The sequence below is a fragment of the Oreochromis niloticus genome, linkage group LG2 (assembly GCF_001858045.2).
Source record: "Oreochromis niloticus isolate F11D_XX linkage group LG2, O_niloticus_UMD_NMBU, whole genome shotgun sequence".
Taxonomy (NCBI): domain Eukaryota; kingdom Metazoa; phylum Chordata; class Actinopteri; order Cichliformes; family Cichlidae; genus Oreochromis; species Oreochromis niloticus.
In genome coordinates this window covers 36,372,177-36,387,625 of record NC_031966.2, presented here as the reverse complement: position 1 = coordinate 36,387,625, position 15,449 = coordinate 36,372,177, and the positions used below count along the sequence as shown (strand labels likewise).

Genomic DNA, 15,449 nt, shown 5'->3' with positions numbered 1-15,449 from the left:
ATATTTGATGGTATTTAATTGAAGTCCTTGTTAGGCCCACCGGGCTGTTGATCAATCACTGAGCACTCGCCTGATCGTTACAGGTGTCGATGATCAGAGACATTAGAGAGCGTGAGATCAGAATTTACACGGACGCTGGACGAATCTGCCGACCGCTGCTGATCGTTGAGAAACAGAAACTGCTGCTGAAGAGACGCCACATCGACCAGCTGAAGGAGCGCGAGTACAACAACTACAGGTGAGGCAGAATACAGACAGTTGAGATGGTGCTGAAGGTTGGTAATTGCTGCAGATGCTGCAGGTGGTGTTGACATAAATGTTCTTTGGCACTTAGCTGGCAGGACTTAGTGGCCAGCGGTGTGGTGGAGTACATAGACACCCTAGAAGAGGAGACCGTCATGCTCGCTATGACTCCAGATGACCTCCAGGAGAAAGGCGTGGCCTATTGTTCCACCTACACCCACTGTGAGATCCATCCATCTATGATCCTTGGAGTGTGTGCGTCCATCATCCCGTTCCCCGATCACAACCAGGTACTCAGACAAAACAAACTAATAAACAAGCAAACAGATAAATAGATAAGCAAGCAAACAGGAAGCTCGGGCCTGAACACGCGTGTTTTCAGTCTCCCAGGAACACGTATCAGTCCGCCATGGGGAAGCAGGCCATGGGTGTTTACATCACCAACTTCCACGTTCGAATGGACACGCTCGCTCACGTGCTGTACTACCCTCAGAAACCACTCGTCACCACTCGCTCCATGGAGTACCTGCGCTTCAGGGAGCTCCCCGCAGGTATGCTCAACTGCCCACTGAGATGCTCAACTGCCCACTGAGATGCTCACATATAAAAGTTCTCACACCTTTCAGGTATCAACTCGATCGTGGCGATCGCCTCATACACCGGCTACAACCAGGAAGACTCTGTGATCATGAACAGGTCAGCCGTGGATCGAGGATTCTTCAGGTAAGTTGTTGGTTGATGCACCTGTGACCACATGTGTGTCAGGGGTGTTAAAAGTGTGATTTCACCTGGCAGGTCTGTGTTCTATCGGTCATACAAAGAGCAGGAGTCTAAGAAAGGCTTTGATCAGGAGGAGATCTTTGAGAAGCCGACGCGTGAAACCTGTCAAGGTGAGAACTCATTAATTCAGCTTGGTTCAATTCAGTTTTATTTATACATCACCAAATCACAACAACAGTTGCCTCAAGGTGCTTTATATTGTAAGGTAGACCCTACAATAATGCATACAGAAAAAAACAACAATCATATGACCCCCTACAGGGCTCTAGAGTGCGACCAATTTGGTCTTAGGTCGCACCAGCGAGTCCAATTGAGACCAACTGTTCAAGTAAAAAAAAAAAAAAAAAAGTCTTTGCAACTGTGAAAGTGTCCGTGTGGTCAACAACAGGCACACATTATGCCCATATTGTGTTCTAAATCAATCAGAGATAGTCAGGGGCATTAATTAATGGCAGGACTTCTTTGAGCAGTTTTGTAGGAATGGGGTCTAAAAGACACGTTGATGGTTTGGAGGAAGTAATTATTGAAGTTAACTCAGAAAGATCAATTGGAGAAAAAGAGTCTAACTTAACATCGATGGTACTAAAAGTAGCTGTAGATAATATTACATCTGTGGGATAGCTAGCCGGGGTTCAAGGCTCACTAGAGCCGGCGAGAACAGCGAACTCCGGGCACATCATTTTCAAACCCCCGCTGTCTTTCGCTACTCAGGTTAAACGTGATATTTAAGTCACTTAGATAACTTAAAAATGTTATTGTTTGGCTTTTTTCAGTGTTTTATTTGTTCCTGAGTAAATCGGTTTGGCTGAGATTAAAGTTATAGTTTTCACACAGCTGAATAAACGTCAAACAGAAAACAGAAAACTGATTAAACAGAAGTGTGAGACGGTCGAGAGTTTACACCAGTGTCCTGTTAGATTTTAGATAGCAAGGAGCAGACGGCTGAGTTTATTAAACTCCACCGAGACAATCTGCAAATTTCATTAAAATTTAATAAACTATCATCTTGTCTTTACTTTTAGCTAGCGCATACCTTAAACACATAAAGCTGTAAGCTAATGATAGTTATATAAGAGCAGATGCTGCTGGTGCAATAAGCTGTACGTTTTACATCCAATGGATGCATGATCTGATTAGTCGACTAATCCAAAAAAAACATTGGTCACTATTCGACTGTGACAATAATCGTTTATGGCAGACCTAGTAGTGAGGAGGTGAAATTATTAACAACCTCTGTTGGAGTAGCATTCAGATAGCTGCTCTGCTCTATGTTGGTACAGGGCATTGAAGATGATAACAGTGGGTGGATTATATTCTTAAACTTACAGCGCTTTCAGAAAGACATCTACTGTGATGGGCCCTGGAAGACAATCGATTATGATTGCAGGTGTTTCTAGTTTGACATGTCTCAAAACAAAATCAACACTTACTCTAGTGTTTATTCCCCAGTGGGTGTGTCACAGTGTGGGGAAAAACATTTAGACACATAAACAGGTTGGTGGTGTACCCGGGGCTTCTGTTTAACACTATGGTCACCCAGCCATCATGTTTTCCCGGCTGCTTGGTACTGTCTGCTGGAGGAGAACTAACGGGGCCTTCGCTACCTTGGTACGCTACCAGTGGTCCTGGTCTGCAGAGCTGCAAACACTACACTACAAGTATCATTGTGAATGAATTCAACAGAGTGCGCTTTGGATAAATCATGTGAAGATGCAGTATGAAATAAGAAGTTCTCTATAAGCTTTAATTAAATTGGTTACATAGATAACCTATACAAGCTGTGCACTGGAACAGGAAGCGATACTCTACTGCAGAGGGAGCCACACCCAGTGTGCCATTTACAGAAAATCACCTCGGGTCTGACAACCGGTCAGGTTTTAGGAGGCGGGGCTAATCATATTCTAATCACTTGCAGGGATGCGACATGCCATCTATGACAAGCTGGATGACGATGGACTCATCGCACCTGGCGTCCGTGTTTCTGGCGAGGACGTGATCATTGGGAAGACGGTGACACTGCCAGAGAATGACGACGAGCTGGATAGCACGAACCGCCGCTACACGAAGAGAGACTGCAGCACGTTTCTGAGGACCAGTGAGACGGGCATCGTGGACCAAGTTATGGTGACCCTGAATCAGGAGGGCTACAAGTTCTGCAAAATCAGGGTGAGCGCACACCTGAGACACCTGAGAGGTCAGATGACACGGCCACACTCTAACAGCTTCGTGTTTCCGGCAGGTACGCTCTGTCCGAATTCCTCAGATCGGCGACAAATTCGCCAGCCGACACGGACAGAAGGGAACCTGTGGGATCCAGTACAGACAGGAGGTAATCCCAGCAGGTCACGTAGCTGTCATCAGGGCACCGCTCCCCATACACACAAAGGATTCATTAAAGTTCTATTTTTTAACAAAACAGGAAAGGAAACAGCAAAGATGCTCAAAGTACAAAAACAATCAAAACTGAGATTTTATTTTTGAAGGATCTCATTGATTTGTTTTATTTTGAAGGATATGCCATTCACCTGTGAGGGGATCACTCCTGACATCATCATCAACCCTCACGCCATTCCGTCCAGAATGACAGTCGGCCATTTGATTGAGTGTCTGCAGGGGAAGGTAACGATCATTACACCTCAGTTTATTCATATAGTGTCAGTCACAACAACAGTCAAATTGTAGCAGATCTTTAATTAATTTATAACAACTGATCTTTAAGGTAAAGAAGTCTAACTCTGTGACAAAGTGCAAGGTTTTTGTCATAATAAGGCTTTTATTTTGACAGTTGTGGTAGCGTGTGTCTTCCTGAAAAGATTCCTGAAAGCTGTTAGCTCAAGCTACTCTGCAACCCTGTGCTAGCTTTAAAGCCCAATTTCAGATCTCTTGCTTCTCTTACCTGGCGACAGGTGAATGAAGAGTTTGGGTTATTTCACACCTTTCATTTCGACACTGTGGGGATCAGCTGCTAGCTGCTGAAGCCTTCTGCACTATCAGAGGCTCAGGTACCCAAGTACACTTTTATTTCACCGTAAAGACTCATCTGAGCACCAGGTGTGGAGTTTTGAAGCTACCGCTGCTCATTTGGATGTGGAGGACTGAAGATGGTGTGCAGTTAAAATAAACACCTGTGCACTCGTGGGCCTCATAATTAGAAATCTCTGCAAGAACGATTGAAAAGAACGTATGAAACGACACGAAGCGATTAAAGCGTGAATCAAGTGTTTGCTACTGATGTTAGCAGCTCTGTGTTTAAGTAAAATCTCTTGATGTTGGGCAGAAAATGAAGTGAAGTGCACACATACAGTCGTGGCCAAAGGTTTTGAGAATGACACGAGTATTAGTTTTCACAAAGTTTGCTGCTTCAGTGTTTTTGGATCTTTGTGTCAGTTGTTTCTGTGATGTATTGAAGTATAATTACGAGCACTTCATAACTTCCAAATGCTTTTATTGAGAATTACATCACGTTTATGCAAAGAGTCAATATTTGCAGTGTTGGCCCTTCTTTTTCAAGACCTCTGCATGTTGCCAATCAACTTCTGGGCCAAATCCTAACTGATGGCAACCCATTCTGTCATAATCAATGCTTGGAGTTTGTCAGAATTAGTGGGTTTTGTTTGTCCACCTGCCTCTTGAGGATTGACCGCAAGTTCTCAATTGGACTGAGGTCTGGGGAGTTCCCTGGAAAATGCATTGTTCCTCATCAGACTGTTCTTGGATGGTTGGAAGAAGTTGCTTTCAGAGGATGTTTTGGTACCATTCTTTATTCATGGCTGTTTTTGGCAAAATTGTGAGCGAGCCCACTCCCTTGGATGAGAAGCAGCCCCACACATGAATGGTCTCAGGATGCTTTACTGTTGGCATGAGACAGGACTGATGGTAGCGCTCACCTTTTCTTCTCCGGACAAGCCTTTTTCCAGATGCCCCAAACAATCGGAAAGGGGCTTCATCAGAGAAAATGACTTTATCCCACGCCTCAGCAGTCCACTCGCTGTACTCTTTGCAGAATATCAGTTCGTCCCTGATGGTTTTGTTGGAGAGAAGTGGCTTCTTTGCTGCCCTTCTTGACAACAGGCCATCTGCCAAAAGTCTTCGCCTCACTGTGCGTACAGATGCGCTCACACCTGCCTGCTACCATTCTGAGCAAGCTCTGCACTGGTGGCACTCTGATACCGCAGCTGAATCATCTTTAGGAGGCGGTCCTGGTGCTTGCTGGACTTTCTTGAGCGCCCTGAAGCCGTCTTCACAATAATTGAACCTCTTTCCTTGAAGTTCTTGATGATCTGAGGCCTGGAGTTCGAGACCCCTGTTCTAGAGTATATGGAAATTGCTATCATAAAAACTGAAGCAGCAAACTTTGTGAAAACCAGTATTTGTGTTATTCTCAAAACTTTTGGCCACGACTGTAGGTGTGACGGAGCCTCATCGTTGTTGCTTTTGTTGTGTAAACAAAGATAAACATGTACCCGAGCTTTTGACTTGCAGGCTGACGGGTGACTCGGTCTTGTTTCAGGTGTCTGCCAACAAAGGTGAGATCGGTGACGCCACGCCATTTAACGATGCCGTCAACGTGCAGAAGGTGTCAAACTTGCTGTCTGAATATGGATACCATCTCAGAGGAAATGAGGTCAGCGCAAGGTCACATTTCCTATTGGCGGAGTCTGATGGTTTTGAATATTTATATTGAGTACTGGTTTGTGATCAGGTTCTGTATAACGGCTTCACTGGGAGGAAGCTGACGTCTCAGATCTTTATCGGCCCGACATATTACCAGCGCCTGAAGCACATGGTGGACGATAAGATCCACTCGAGAGCCCGCGGCCCGGTCCAGATCCTCAACCGACAACCCATGGAGGGGCGCTCACGGTGAGTAACACACCTGTCCGTGGCTGCGCATGTCTGCGCCCAGCATCAGCCTGCCTGTGCTCAGTAAATAAAGATTAATGTCTGATCTCGTCCATCCTCAGTGATGGTGGTTTGCGGTTTGGCGAGATGGAGCGTGACTGTCAGATTGCTCACGGAGCAGCTCAGTTCCTGAGGGAGCGTCTGTTCGAGGCGTCTGATCCCTACCAGGTGCACGTTTGTAACCTGTGCGGACTGATGGCCATTGCCAACACGCGGACACACACGTACGAATGTCGTGGTTGCCGCAACAAAACCCAGGTAAGCATGATCAATATTAAGTCCATCAAGGTTTCTGGCACAGCTTCAGCTGGATCTGAGGTTTTTGGAGAACGTAAAGTCTGAAGAAGCTACAGGAACAGACTAATAAGCTTTTATAGAGGAAGTGGCACGAGATGCGCTGAATGCTGCGGCAAACACTGTGTTGTTGGTCTCAGACTTGTGTTGATCTGTCCACGGCACTCTGCCTATACTTTTTTTTTTTTTTTTTTAAATGGCTGCTTGTGTCTCCATGTGTACTGTCTTTCTGCATTTCTACCAGTCGTCTAAATTCATGTGACACTTTGCTGCGGGTAGAGGTCATCAGCATGCGTGTTTGCCCTGCGTTGTGCTTTGTGTGACACAACAGAAAGCAGCCATGGTACCATAGAAATGCTGTTTAAGTGCTTGATTTAGACATAACGATTGGTTCTTACCATGTGTCTAGATGCGCAGCCGGTATCTCATTGGTGGATACATATGTTGGATTTATTGATTGGCTGCTTTTTAGAGAGATCTGCAATGACCCTGATGAGACCACAGCTACAGGGTCTCAGTTGAGTAGTTTTCAGTTTAATAGGTTCTTCAGTTAATTAAGTTGTTCATACTGAAAGTGTTGCCAGACCTTTAACCTTTGCTTTACTGTAAATGGCCTGTATTTGTATAGCGCTTTACTTAGTCCCTATGAACCCCACTACATCCAGTCATCCACCCATTCACACACTGGTGATGGCAGCTACATTGTAACCACAGCAGCCCTGGGGCGCGCTGACAGAGGTGAGGCTGCCGGACACTGGCGCCACCGGGCCCTCTGACCACCACCAGTAGGCAACGGGTGAAGCGTCTTGCCCAAGGACACAACGACCGAGACTGTCCGATAGGACTGGGCGATATGACCCAAAATTCATATCTCGATATTCTTTAGCTGGATGACGATATATATCTCGATATTTTTTAAAGCCATAAAGTAAGAACAAAAAGAGAGTTCTTGGTCAAAGCTGTGTCCCAGATGTCACACAGGCACTTTTATTAACATACAGCGCAGATGTACAAGAAAAAATTACTCCGAAATAAATTATGAGCATTCATTAAATAATAATGCTCCATAAATAAAATAAAACTATTTGTTATGCACAAAAACAACAAAGCTCACAACTGTGCAGTCAAAATGTAAACTAACAGACGCTGAGCAGAATAACAAAGATTTCACAGCTGCTCTGTTCCCAACTTCTACTGTGTGACTGACAGCCTGGAGTTTGAAATCTGCTTCATAACCGCGTCTCTGAACAGCTGCCATTTATGTTCCTTATACACACACAGTACCGTAATATTACGTTGAAGCACAGAACGTATCACTCCGCGAGGCTCCTCGGTAGCTGTAACAATCCATCAAGCAGTGCAGCTCCGTAGCTTACCAAAGCATTGTTGACAGATTGCTGAGTGCCGTGTACCACAGAAAATCGGTTTGCGGTCAGTAAGCACAACCAGAATTCATACATAAGGCGCACTGTCGATTTTTGAGAAAATAAAAGGATTTTAGCCCGGTTAACTCATTAACGTGTTGACGCCGTCCAACCCCAGGCATGGGGCGATCCGCGGTAACTCGTTAACAGAGATTTGCTCCATTGATGCAGTTATGTCGTTTACCGACCAGCTCCTCTTTGATAGCTGCCGTGTCCATCTTGTCGTTGCCTGCAGGTGAAGCGATGGGGGAGGGGGAGCTGTGTTCAGTGAAGGAGAGGCGAGGCCGAGTAACGTTGCGTAGAGACAAAAGTGGACGAAAGAGAGGCAAACTTGCAGCTCCACAAGTATAATTAAAACGTAACATAGACTATATCGATATAAATGATATTGTCACATCTCATATCTCGTATAAAAATATATCGATATCTTTAAAAATTCCATATATCGCCCAGTCCTACTGTCGGAGCCGGGGCTCGAACCGGAAACCTTCCAATTACAAGACGAACTGCCAACTCTTGAGCCACGATCGCCCCACACACTGTGACAGAGATTTCAATCCTGAGCTCACGATAAATCCACCAATGGAAACATCTGCAAATGTATTCAGTCTGAGCGCTGAGATAACCATCTACTCTATTACCATGGTAATAGAGTAGATGGTTATATATAATAGAGTAGTAGGCTTACAAAACAGTAAGTGCTTACTGTTTTGTTTTTTTAACTTTTTATTTAGAATTTTCATTCTGACAGGAGTATGACAAAAAATAAATAAACAAAAAAACAACAAAATTATAAGAGGAACAAAATGTTCCAGGCATCATACAAAAAGAGAGAAGAGCAAAATTAAGTGACAGAATTTTCAAGCCTTTGCTTATATTTATGCCATTTAGTCCAACATTGTTGAAAGAGATGACCTTTTAGTTGTAGAAGGAAAGTCAGTCTCTCCATAAGATGCATTTCCTCTATAATCTCTAGCACTAACTCGGGAAGGATCTGTCTTAGGCAAATTCCTTGTTATGGCCTTTTTAGATGCGATGAACTGGATTTTAAAAATATATCTGTCCTTTTTTAGAATCGAATCCCTGGGTAGCAAGCCCAGTAATAAGATTCTGGGATCCTTAGAGATGGCATCGGACATGATGTCATCTGTTAACTTGGATATACTGTCCCAAAAGGAAGTCAGTTGTGTACATGTCCAAAAAATATGAGAGTGATTGGCGTTCGGGTGGCCACACTGTCTCCAACATTGTTGCTGGTTCCCTTGAAAGTTTTTAGTAATATGTAGAGAAATAAAGAATCTAATCAGAGTTTTCCTCCTGAATTCCCTCCACCTTTAGGAGCTAGTTGATGTTTGTTGTGTGGTTAGGGTTAGGGTTATTTAGATTACATTTAGAGCCAATCACCCTCTGACAATCCAATTTTCAACTCAGCTTCCCATTTTGACTTCACATATAGTGTGTTGTTGCCATATTGTTTTTGTAGCCCTTTCTAGTGTTTAGACACGGTTTTGGTGGGCAGACATTTGTAGACATTTGTAAAGACTTTGACAAGATCAGTTTCTGGGGAGGAGGGGCCCTGCAGATATCGCAACAGATCCGTATTTTCCAGATTAAATTCTGTTTTCATTTTTTTTAAATGATTTAAAGGTGCCCGCTTCCACAAACAGACACAGAGCAGTTAAACCTTTTCCAATACAACCCGAGAATGCTGGATCTAACCTTCCAGGTGGGAACTTCTGTAAGTAGGAAGGCCATGACAAAATGTTAATATTGCTCCCCAGATTGTATTTGTTAATAACTTCATGCCAAATTAAAAGAGTGTTTTCCACTATATGGTTATCTAAGTTACTTATCCTTGATTTTTCTACCAATCGTGTTTGGGGAGGAGACTTGCCCATGCTAAACTCAATTTGTTTCCATTGGGCCCCCACTACCCGGGAACACCAACAAACAATGTTGCTGCCAAGTAATATCCAGGGTTCGTACGGATGCTTGAAATCCTTGAAAATGCTTGAATTCTAATGTCATCTTTTCAAGGTTTGAAAAGTGCTTGAATTTCAGATGTAGTGCTTAAAAGTGCTTGAAAATGTAACTGTATTTCATTCACAATAAATAGCTATCTGATTGAATTGTTTTCTTATCAGATAGAGAAATAAAATGAGACGCAAAAGCAAAATTTCCCCGCCTGGGCTGCCTTGGTCTGTTTCAATATGTGACCCCGCCCCTCCCTCGGACAGTCGGGGATGAGTGCGCTAACATACCTGTAGGTTGCTGTTTTAATGAGTGTTTGATGGAAAACAACAATGGCGGAGTTTGCGTTCTCCAGTCGCATGATAGGTGAGTGCTAGTAAATAATTTTACAGTACGCGTACGTTACACATGCTATTTTTTTTTAATTATGGTTATTATTTTGCTAGCTATCAAACTCGCTGGAGAAATGATTGAAATGCACTGAGTGTGATGCAGTATGGCAGCACTATTACGGAATATGCTGTGAACTTAGCTAACATTACTTAGCAGTAATATGAGTTAATTTACTCAAGTGAAAGCTTTAAACATTAGCCCGATACATAACTAGCTAACTTAAGGCTTTCGGATTAACCCTCTGGGGTCGACGGACCCAGAGTCTCCATTTCAACTTGGGTCGAACGTGCGGACTTCAAGCTATATACCAGTTTTTAAATTGTGTTGATAGGTCACGTAAAACCGATGTTTTTTTGGGGGGGTCTGAATAAAACAGTGGCGTTTACTCCGGGAAGAAACGGTAAAAACTGCGTTTTTTATGGAGAGCGCTAGCAAACACGCTTTGCTTGTGAGTGAAAAAAGAAAAAACACTCCTTCCCTAGGGCTGTTCGATATAACGATATATATCGGATGACGATATAAAAACGTCTATCGTTTCATTTTACGCTATCGTTTGTTTCGTGGTGTCGCAAAATAAACTGTTTACGGCAATATTTTTTCATTATTTTGATGGTCACTGTAGTGGCTATATGAATTTCCTAAAGTTCTCTCTTTCTCTTATATTTAATATAACCACACTACAGACAGAAAAGCGCTTGTTTTTATGCGTTGTCCTTAGCAACAACGACGGTAAAACCACCTCGTGTCCGCTTGTTTATTTTCCACATAAACCTTTCACAATAAAGCTCAAGATCCTGTTGAGACTTTTCAAAATAAACTGAATCACGTGAAAGATGCAGAGTATTTACGGATGAGAAGCAGAAAAGAGCCGCCAGGTGCTAAAAAATAAACCTTAGACTCAAACGTTAGAACAGGCTTTTCCCCCGCAGCACGCTGTGTAATAAATACTCACAAAGAAAACGGAGGCCGTTACAACCTATGTCTAAAAATGTATCGTTTCATGCATCAGTTAAAACACTCGACTCCAGGTACGCGACGCCCAGCTGGAAACACTTCACGCAAGTCGAGCTGCCCGACATTCACAGAATTTACAGAAAATGTTACATTTTTGTGATTTATATCGTTATCGGACGATAGATGTCTTAATATCGGGATATGAGATTTTGGTCATATCGCACAGCCCTATCCTTCCCTATTGGTGGAAAAATGTACCATGTCGACCAATCAAAAAATGATACGGCAACATGTGGTATTTGGTTGTTGGGAAGAGAGAGAGAGCGAGTGAGCGAAAAAGAGAGAGAGAGTTTTGATACGTGAGAGATTTGTGATGTTTATCATGTTTGGAGTCTCAAGTTAGTGTGTTTTCTTGTGTAGTTAGTGTGTAGTGTAGTCGTTTTGTTTTGTTTTGTGTGTCAGTTCTACTAGTGAACATCACAGTTGCTGCAACTGTGTGCTGGAAAAGCTTAAAAAGGGACCTTGAAAGTGCTTAAAAAGTGCTTGAATTTGACCCTGAAAAAAGCGTACGAACCCTGAATATCCCTTTAAGTTAGGGAGGGCCAGTCCGCCATGATCTCTATCAATTTGAAGGATTTTGAATTTTATCCGTGGTCCAGCTCCTGCCCATATAAAGTGTGATATTAACTTGTCCCAGGTGTTGAATTGAACATCTGGGATTTTAATGGGAAGAGCCATAAAGAGATATAAGAATCTGGACAACAGATTCATCTTCACAATCTCTATTCTTGTACTAAAGTCCGGAGTCAGTGAAGACCAGCGAGTTGTGTCCTCCTGAATTGAGTTCAACAGATTATCAAAGTTCAGGACTTGTGTTTTAGTAATATTTAAATTATAACCCGACAGGGCCCCAAACTCTTTCAGAGTTGACATGAGCTCAGGGAGTGACATATCAGGATTCTGGAGGTATGTAATGATATCGTTGGCAAAAAGAGCAATTACCTGTTCAGTATTGGATATGGTAATGCCTTTTAACTGGGTTCTGTCTTATTGCCTGGGCTAAAGGCTCAATAAACAAAGTGAAGAGCGAGGGGCTGAGCCCGCAGCCTTGCCGGGTGGCTCTATTCAATTGAAAACTAGAGGATAGATGTCCATTGATCTTTAACCTGGCCACTGGGTTACTGTATAATGATTGTATACATTTAATGAACTTGTTGTTGAATCCTAGACACTCTAGTACCTTATAAAGAAGGTCAGCTGACCCGGTCAAAAGCTTTTTGTGCGTCTAGGCTTACTAATGCCATACTCAGTTTCTGATTCTTTGCTTCTTCTATAATATGAAGCGTTCTTCTGATACTGTCATGTGTTTGATGGCCTTTTATGACGCCTGTGTGATCTTCATGTATTAAGTCCAGCAAATTGACTTCTAGTCTTTTAGAGATTATCGAGGTAAATAATTTATAGTCTACATTCAAAATAGAAATGGGGCGGTAAGATTCGCAGTATTCTTTATTTTTACCCTCTTTAGGGTAGGACAGATATTACCGCCTCATCCCAGGATGGGGGTATTTCAGCATTATCGAGGGTCCAGTTTAGTGCTGGGCGATATGGAAAAAATGTTTATGACGATATGAATTATTTTATATCACGATAACGATATATATCACGATATACCACCTGACCTGTGGTCATCTGGAACGTATGCAGTCTGTAAACAGCGAGTGGAGAGGGTGCAGTCTTTGTTTTGAGTTACCGTAAAGCATGTCGCAAATCCGGGTGCACGTAAAGCAGCACCATGTCGCAAAACCACAAGACGGAGTTTCTTTGCGAAAAATATCATTTTTTTATACTTTATTTTCTCTTGCATAAAGTTAAGGGTATGTATAGTGAGAAGACAACACTAATACATTTGCCGCAGGCTATTTAACCCTTTAAGACCTACCATAGAACCAAGTCCGCCAGAGCTTATCTTTACATTTTACATGCTGTAGTGCCATTTGTGGGAGCATTTCAAGTTGCTATACATCAATACAACCGTTATAGCCCAAATTTTAATAATATGTATGCATTAAGTCCATAGTAAATACATAAATTGCAAAAAAGTGCAATAAACTACAAAAAAATTGAATTTTTTTTTTTTTTTTTTTTTTTTACATATATTTCTAGTTAGAGAAATTTAAGAGGCTTATCCCTCAAAGCTGTAAATACAAAAAAGTTGCACAAAATAGTTTCCAACCACGAGAAATTTACTTTGAGTGTGTTCATAGTTTTATGTTTGAGATACACTAATTTTTATATACTACAGGAAAAATTAAAATAAATATTATAATGCAAATTTGCAAAAAAACAGCATGTGCATCAAAATAAACTATTTCCAACAGTGTAATTTGACTTCTAAGCATCCCAGAAACGATACAGAAAAGCATAAAGTCAAACATGACTTTTAAAAACACCAACATAGGCTTTGAAGGTAAAAAAAACTACATTTTCCGCAAAAAATGACGTCACTTCTGGTTTCGGACAGGTAATGGCGGACATGCGATAGTTTGCGCTGACTTATATTCCAACGTAGGAAGTGTTGTGAACAGCTGATCGGATCGGCAAAGCGTGTTTCTGGAATATTATGTTTTTGTTGCTGGAAGTGCTTTTTATGCAATTTTTGCAAAGCTATATGTGGAAGGAAACCGTGACCTAGGGCAAGCTAATGGAATAAGATGTAAGTACAACTCCTCCGGTTTCATATGCAAAAAAAAAATAAAAATATTGCGCTACCTTACGTGGTTCCAGTTCTACAGGGATTTAAAAATAGTTAGGCAAAACGGAGTGTGCCTGCTCCGACCGGTTGTAAAGGGTTAATGATATATTTTATGTAATAATTTATAAAATTAGGGTTAGAAACGATAGAAGACAAATGGCACGATAGACACTTTTCTGTCGTCCACACGATATATATCGCCCAGCACTAGTCCAGTTAAAGGATTCGAGTAAAGTAGGGGCAAGTTCCTCTTTAAATATTTCGTACCACTCATTTGGAAATCCATCACTACCAGGGCACTTATTTGCTTTTAAGTTACTGATTGCAGTATCTAATTGTTCTCTAGTTATACGTGTGCATAAGGCTTCATTCTGTAATAATCCAAGAGAAGGAAGATCTAAAGAGGATAAATTTTGAATAATGACATTTTCTGCTATTGGAGCTGGACACGAATACAATGATTGGTAGTAGTCATTAAAAATTGTGTGAATTTCTACCGGATCATAAATCAAGTTACCGTTAGAGAGGTCCCAAGGACAGCATAATTTAATTCCTGCTTCCGGAGCCGCCTAGCTAGAATTTTTGTTGCTTTCGGGGATGATTCGTAAAGGGATTGCTTGCAGAATCTTAATCTCTTTCCAAATTCGTCTTGCACTAATACTTTTATCTTGTTTTTATTTACTCTAATTTGGTTGACCAAGCTTTGATCTTTGCCGTTTTGTTGTAGTTTGATTTCTAAGTTTCTCAGTTCTTTTTTGAGATCATCATATGCTGCCCTTTTAGCTTTTTTTAGATGAGCCACCCTTGAAATCAGTCTACCCCTCATCACTGCCTTAACCGTGTCCCACACCACAATCGGCTTAACCTGACCATCGTTATTATCTCCTGTGCAACTGGTTATTTCCCCCTTTAACTCCTTTATAGTAAACTCTTTATTGAGGATACCTAAGTTCCATATTGTAGATTTTGCAAAACTTGACAATTGAACAGATAAATAAATCATATTATGATCTGATAAATCTGAAGTACCAATCGACCACTCATCATGTCGGTCAACAACGTTCATCAGGAAGAAATCAAGTCTGGAATGAACTTGGTGCGAGAATGAGCAGTGGGTGTAATCCCTGTTTTTAGGATGGAGGGCTCTCCAAACATCGAACAGACCAGTTTCTTTCATCAAGATATTAATATCCTTTGAACTATATGTTTTTTTTGTCTCTTACAACCTGTCATATCCAGGGAGAAGTTAAGAATTGTATTCCAGTCTCCACCACAGAATAAAATCCCTTCGCCCACTCTAATTAAAGCATCAAAAAAATGACTTAAAAAATTTTCTATCATATTCTGGAGGAATATACACATTAGCTAGTGTGATAACAATATTATTAACTCTCCCTTTGACAATTAGATATTTGCCCTCCTTGTCACCAACCTCATCAAGGAAAAAAGTTTAATAGATTAGAAAAAAGAGTTGTTACTCCTCTTTGTCTGCTATTGCTACAGGTGCTATTAAAAAAAGGTGGAATATCTGGGAAATTTAAATTTAGCTTGTTCCTTTTTTGGCAAATGTGTCTCTTGTAGAAAGGCCACGTGTGAGCCATCCTTTTTCAATTTCTCCAGAACTCTTTTTTCTTTTAAGTGGATTGCCCAAACCATTAATATTCAGGGAGGCTATTTTAAAATTATCCAACATTGAACAAAGCAGCAAAAACAAGCAAAACTGGAACAGTGGC

The 15,449-nt window shown here is 41.7% G+C and overlaps 1 protein-coding gene across 1 annotated transcript in view; it reads left to right on the top strand.

Annotated features, from left to right (window-relative positions):
* The window catches only part of polr2b (RNA polymerase II subunit B), a 30,651-nt gene that overhangs the window by 12,132 nt on the left and 3,070 nt on the right, over positions 1 to 15,449 (top strand). The window contains exons 14-24 of the mRNA XM_003458660.5: positions 84 to 238; positions 335 to 533; positions 626 to 794; positions 870 to 966; positions 1,039 to 1,133; positions 2,939 to 3,189; positions 3,263 to 3,352; positions 3,535 to 3,642; positions 5,534 to 5,647; positions 5,726 to 5,886; positions 5,988 to 6,183. Coding sequence (XP_003458708.1) covers positions 84 to 238; positions 335 to 533; positions 626 to 794; positions 870 to 966; positions 1,039 to 1,133; positions 2,939 to 3,189; positions 3,263 to 3,352; positions 3,535 to 3,642; positions 5,534 to 5,647; positions 5,726 to 5,886; positions 5,988 to 6,183 — 1,635 coding nt within the window. The remainder of the gene's footprint in view (positions 1 to 83; positions 239 to 334; positions 534 to 625; positions 795 to 869; positions 967 to 1,038; positions 1,134 to 2,938; positions 3,190 to 3,262; positions 3,353 to 3,534; positions 3,643 to 5,533; positions 5,648 to 5,725; positions 5,887 to 5,987; positions 6,184 to 15,449) is intronic.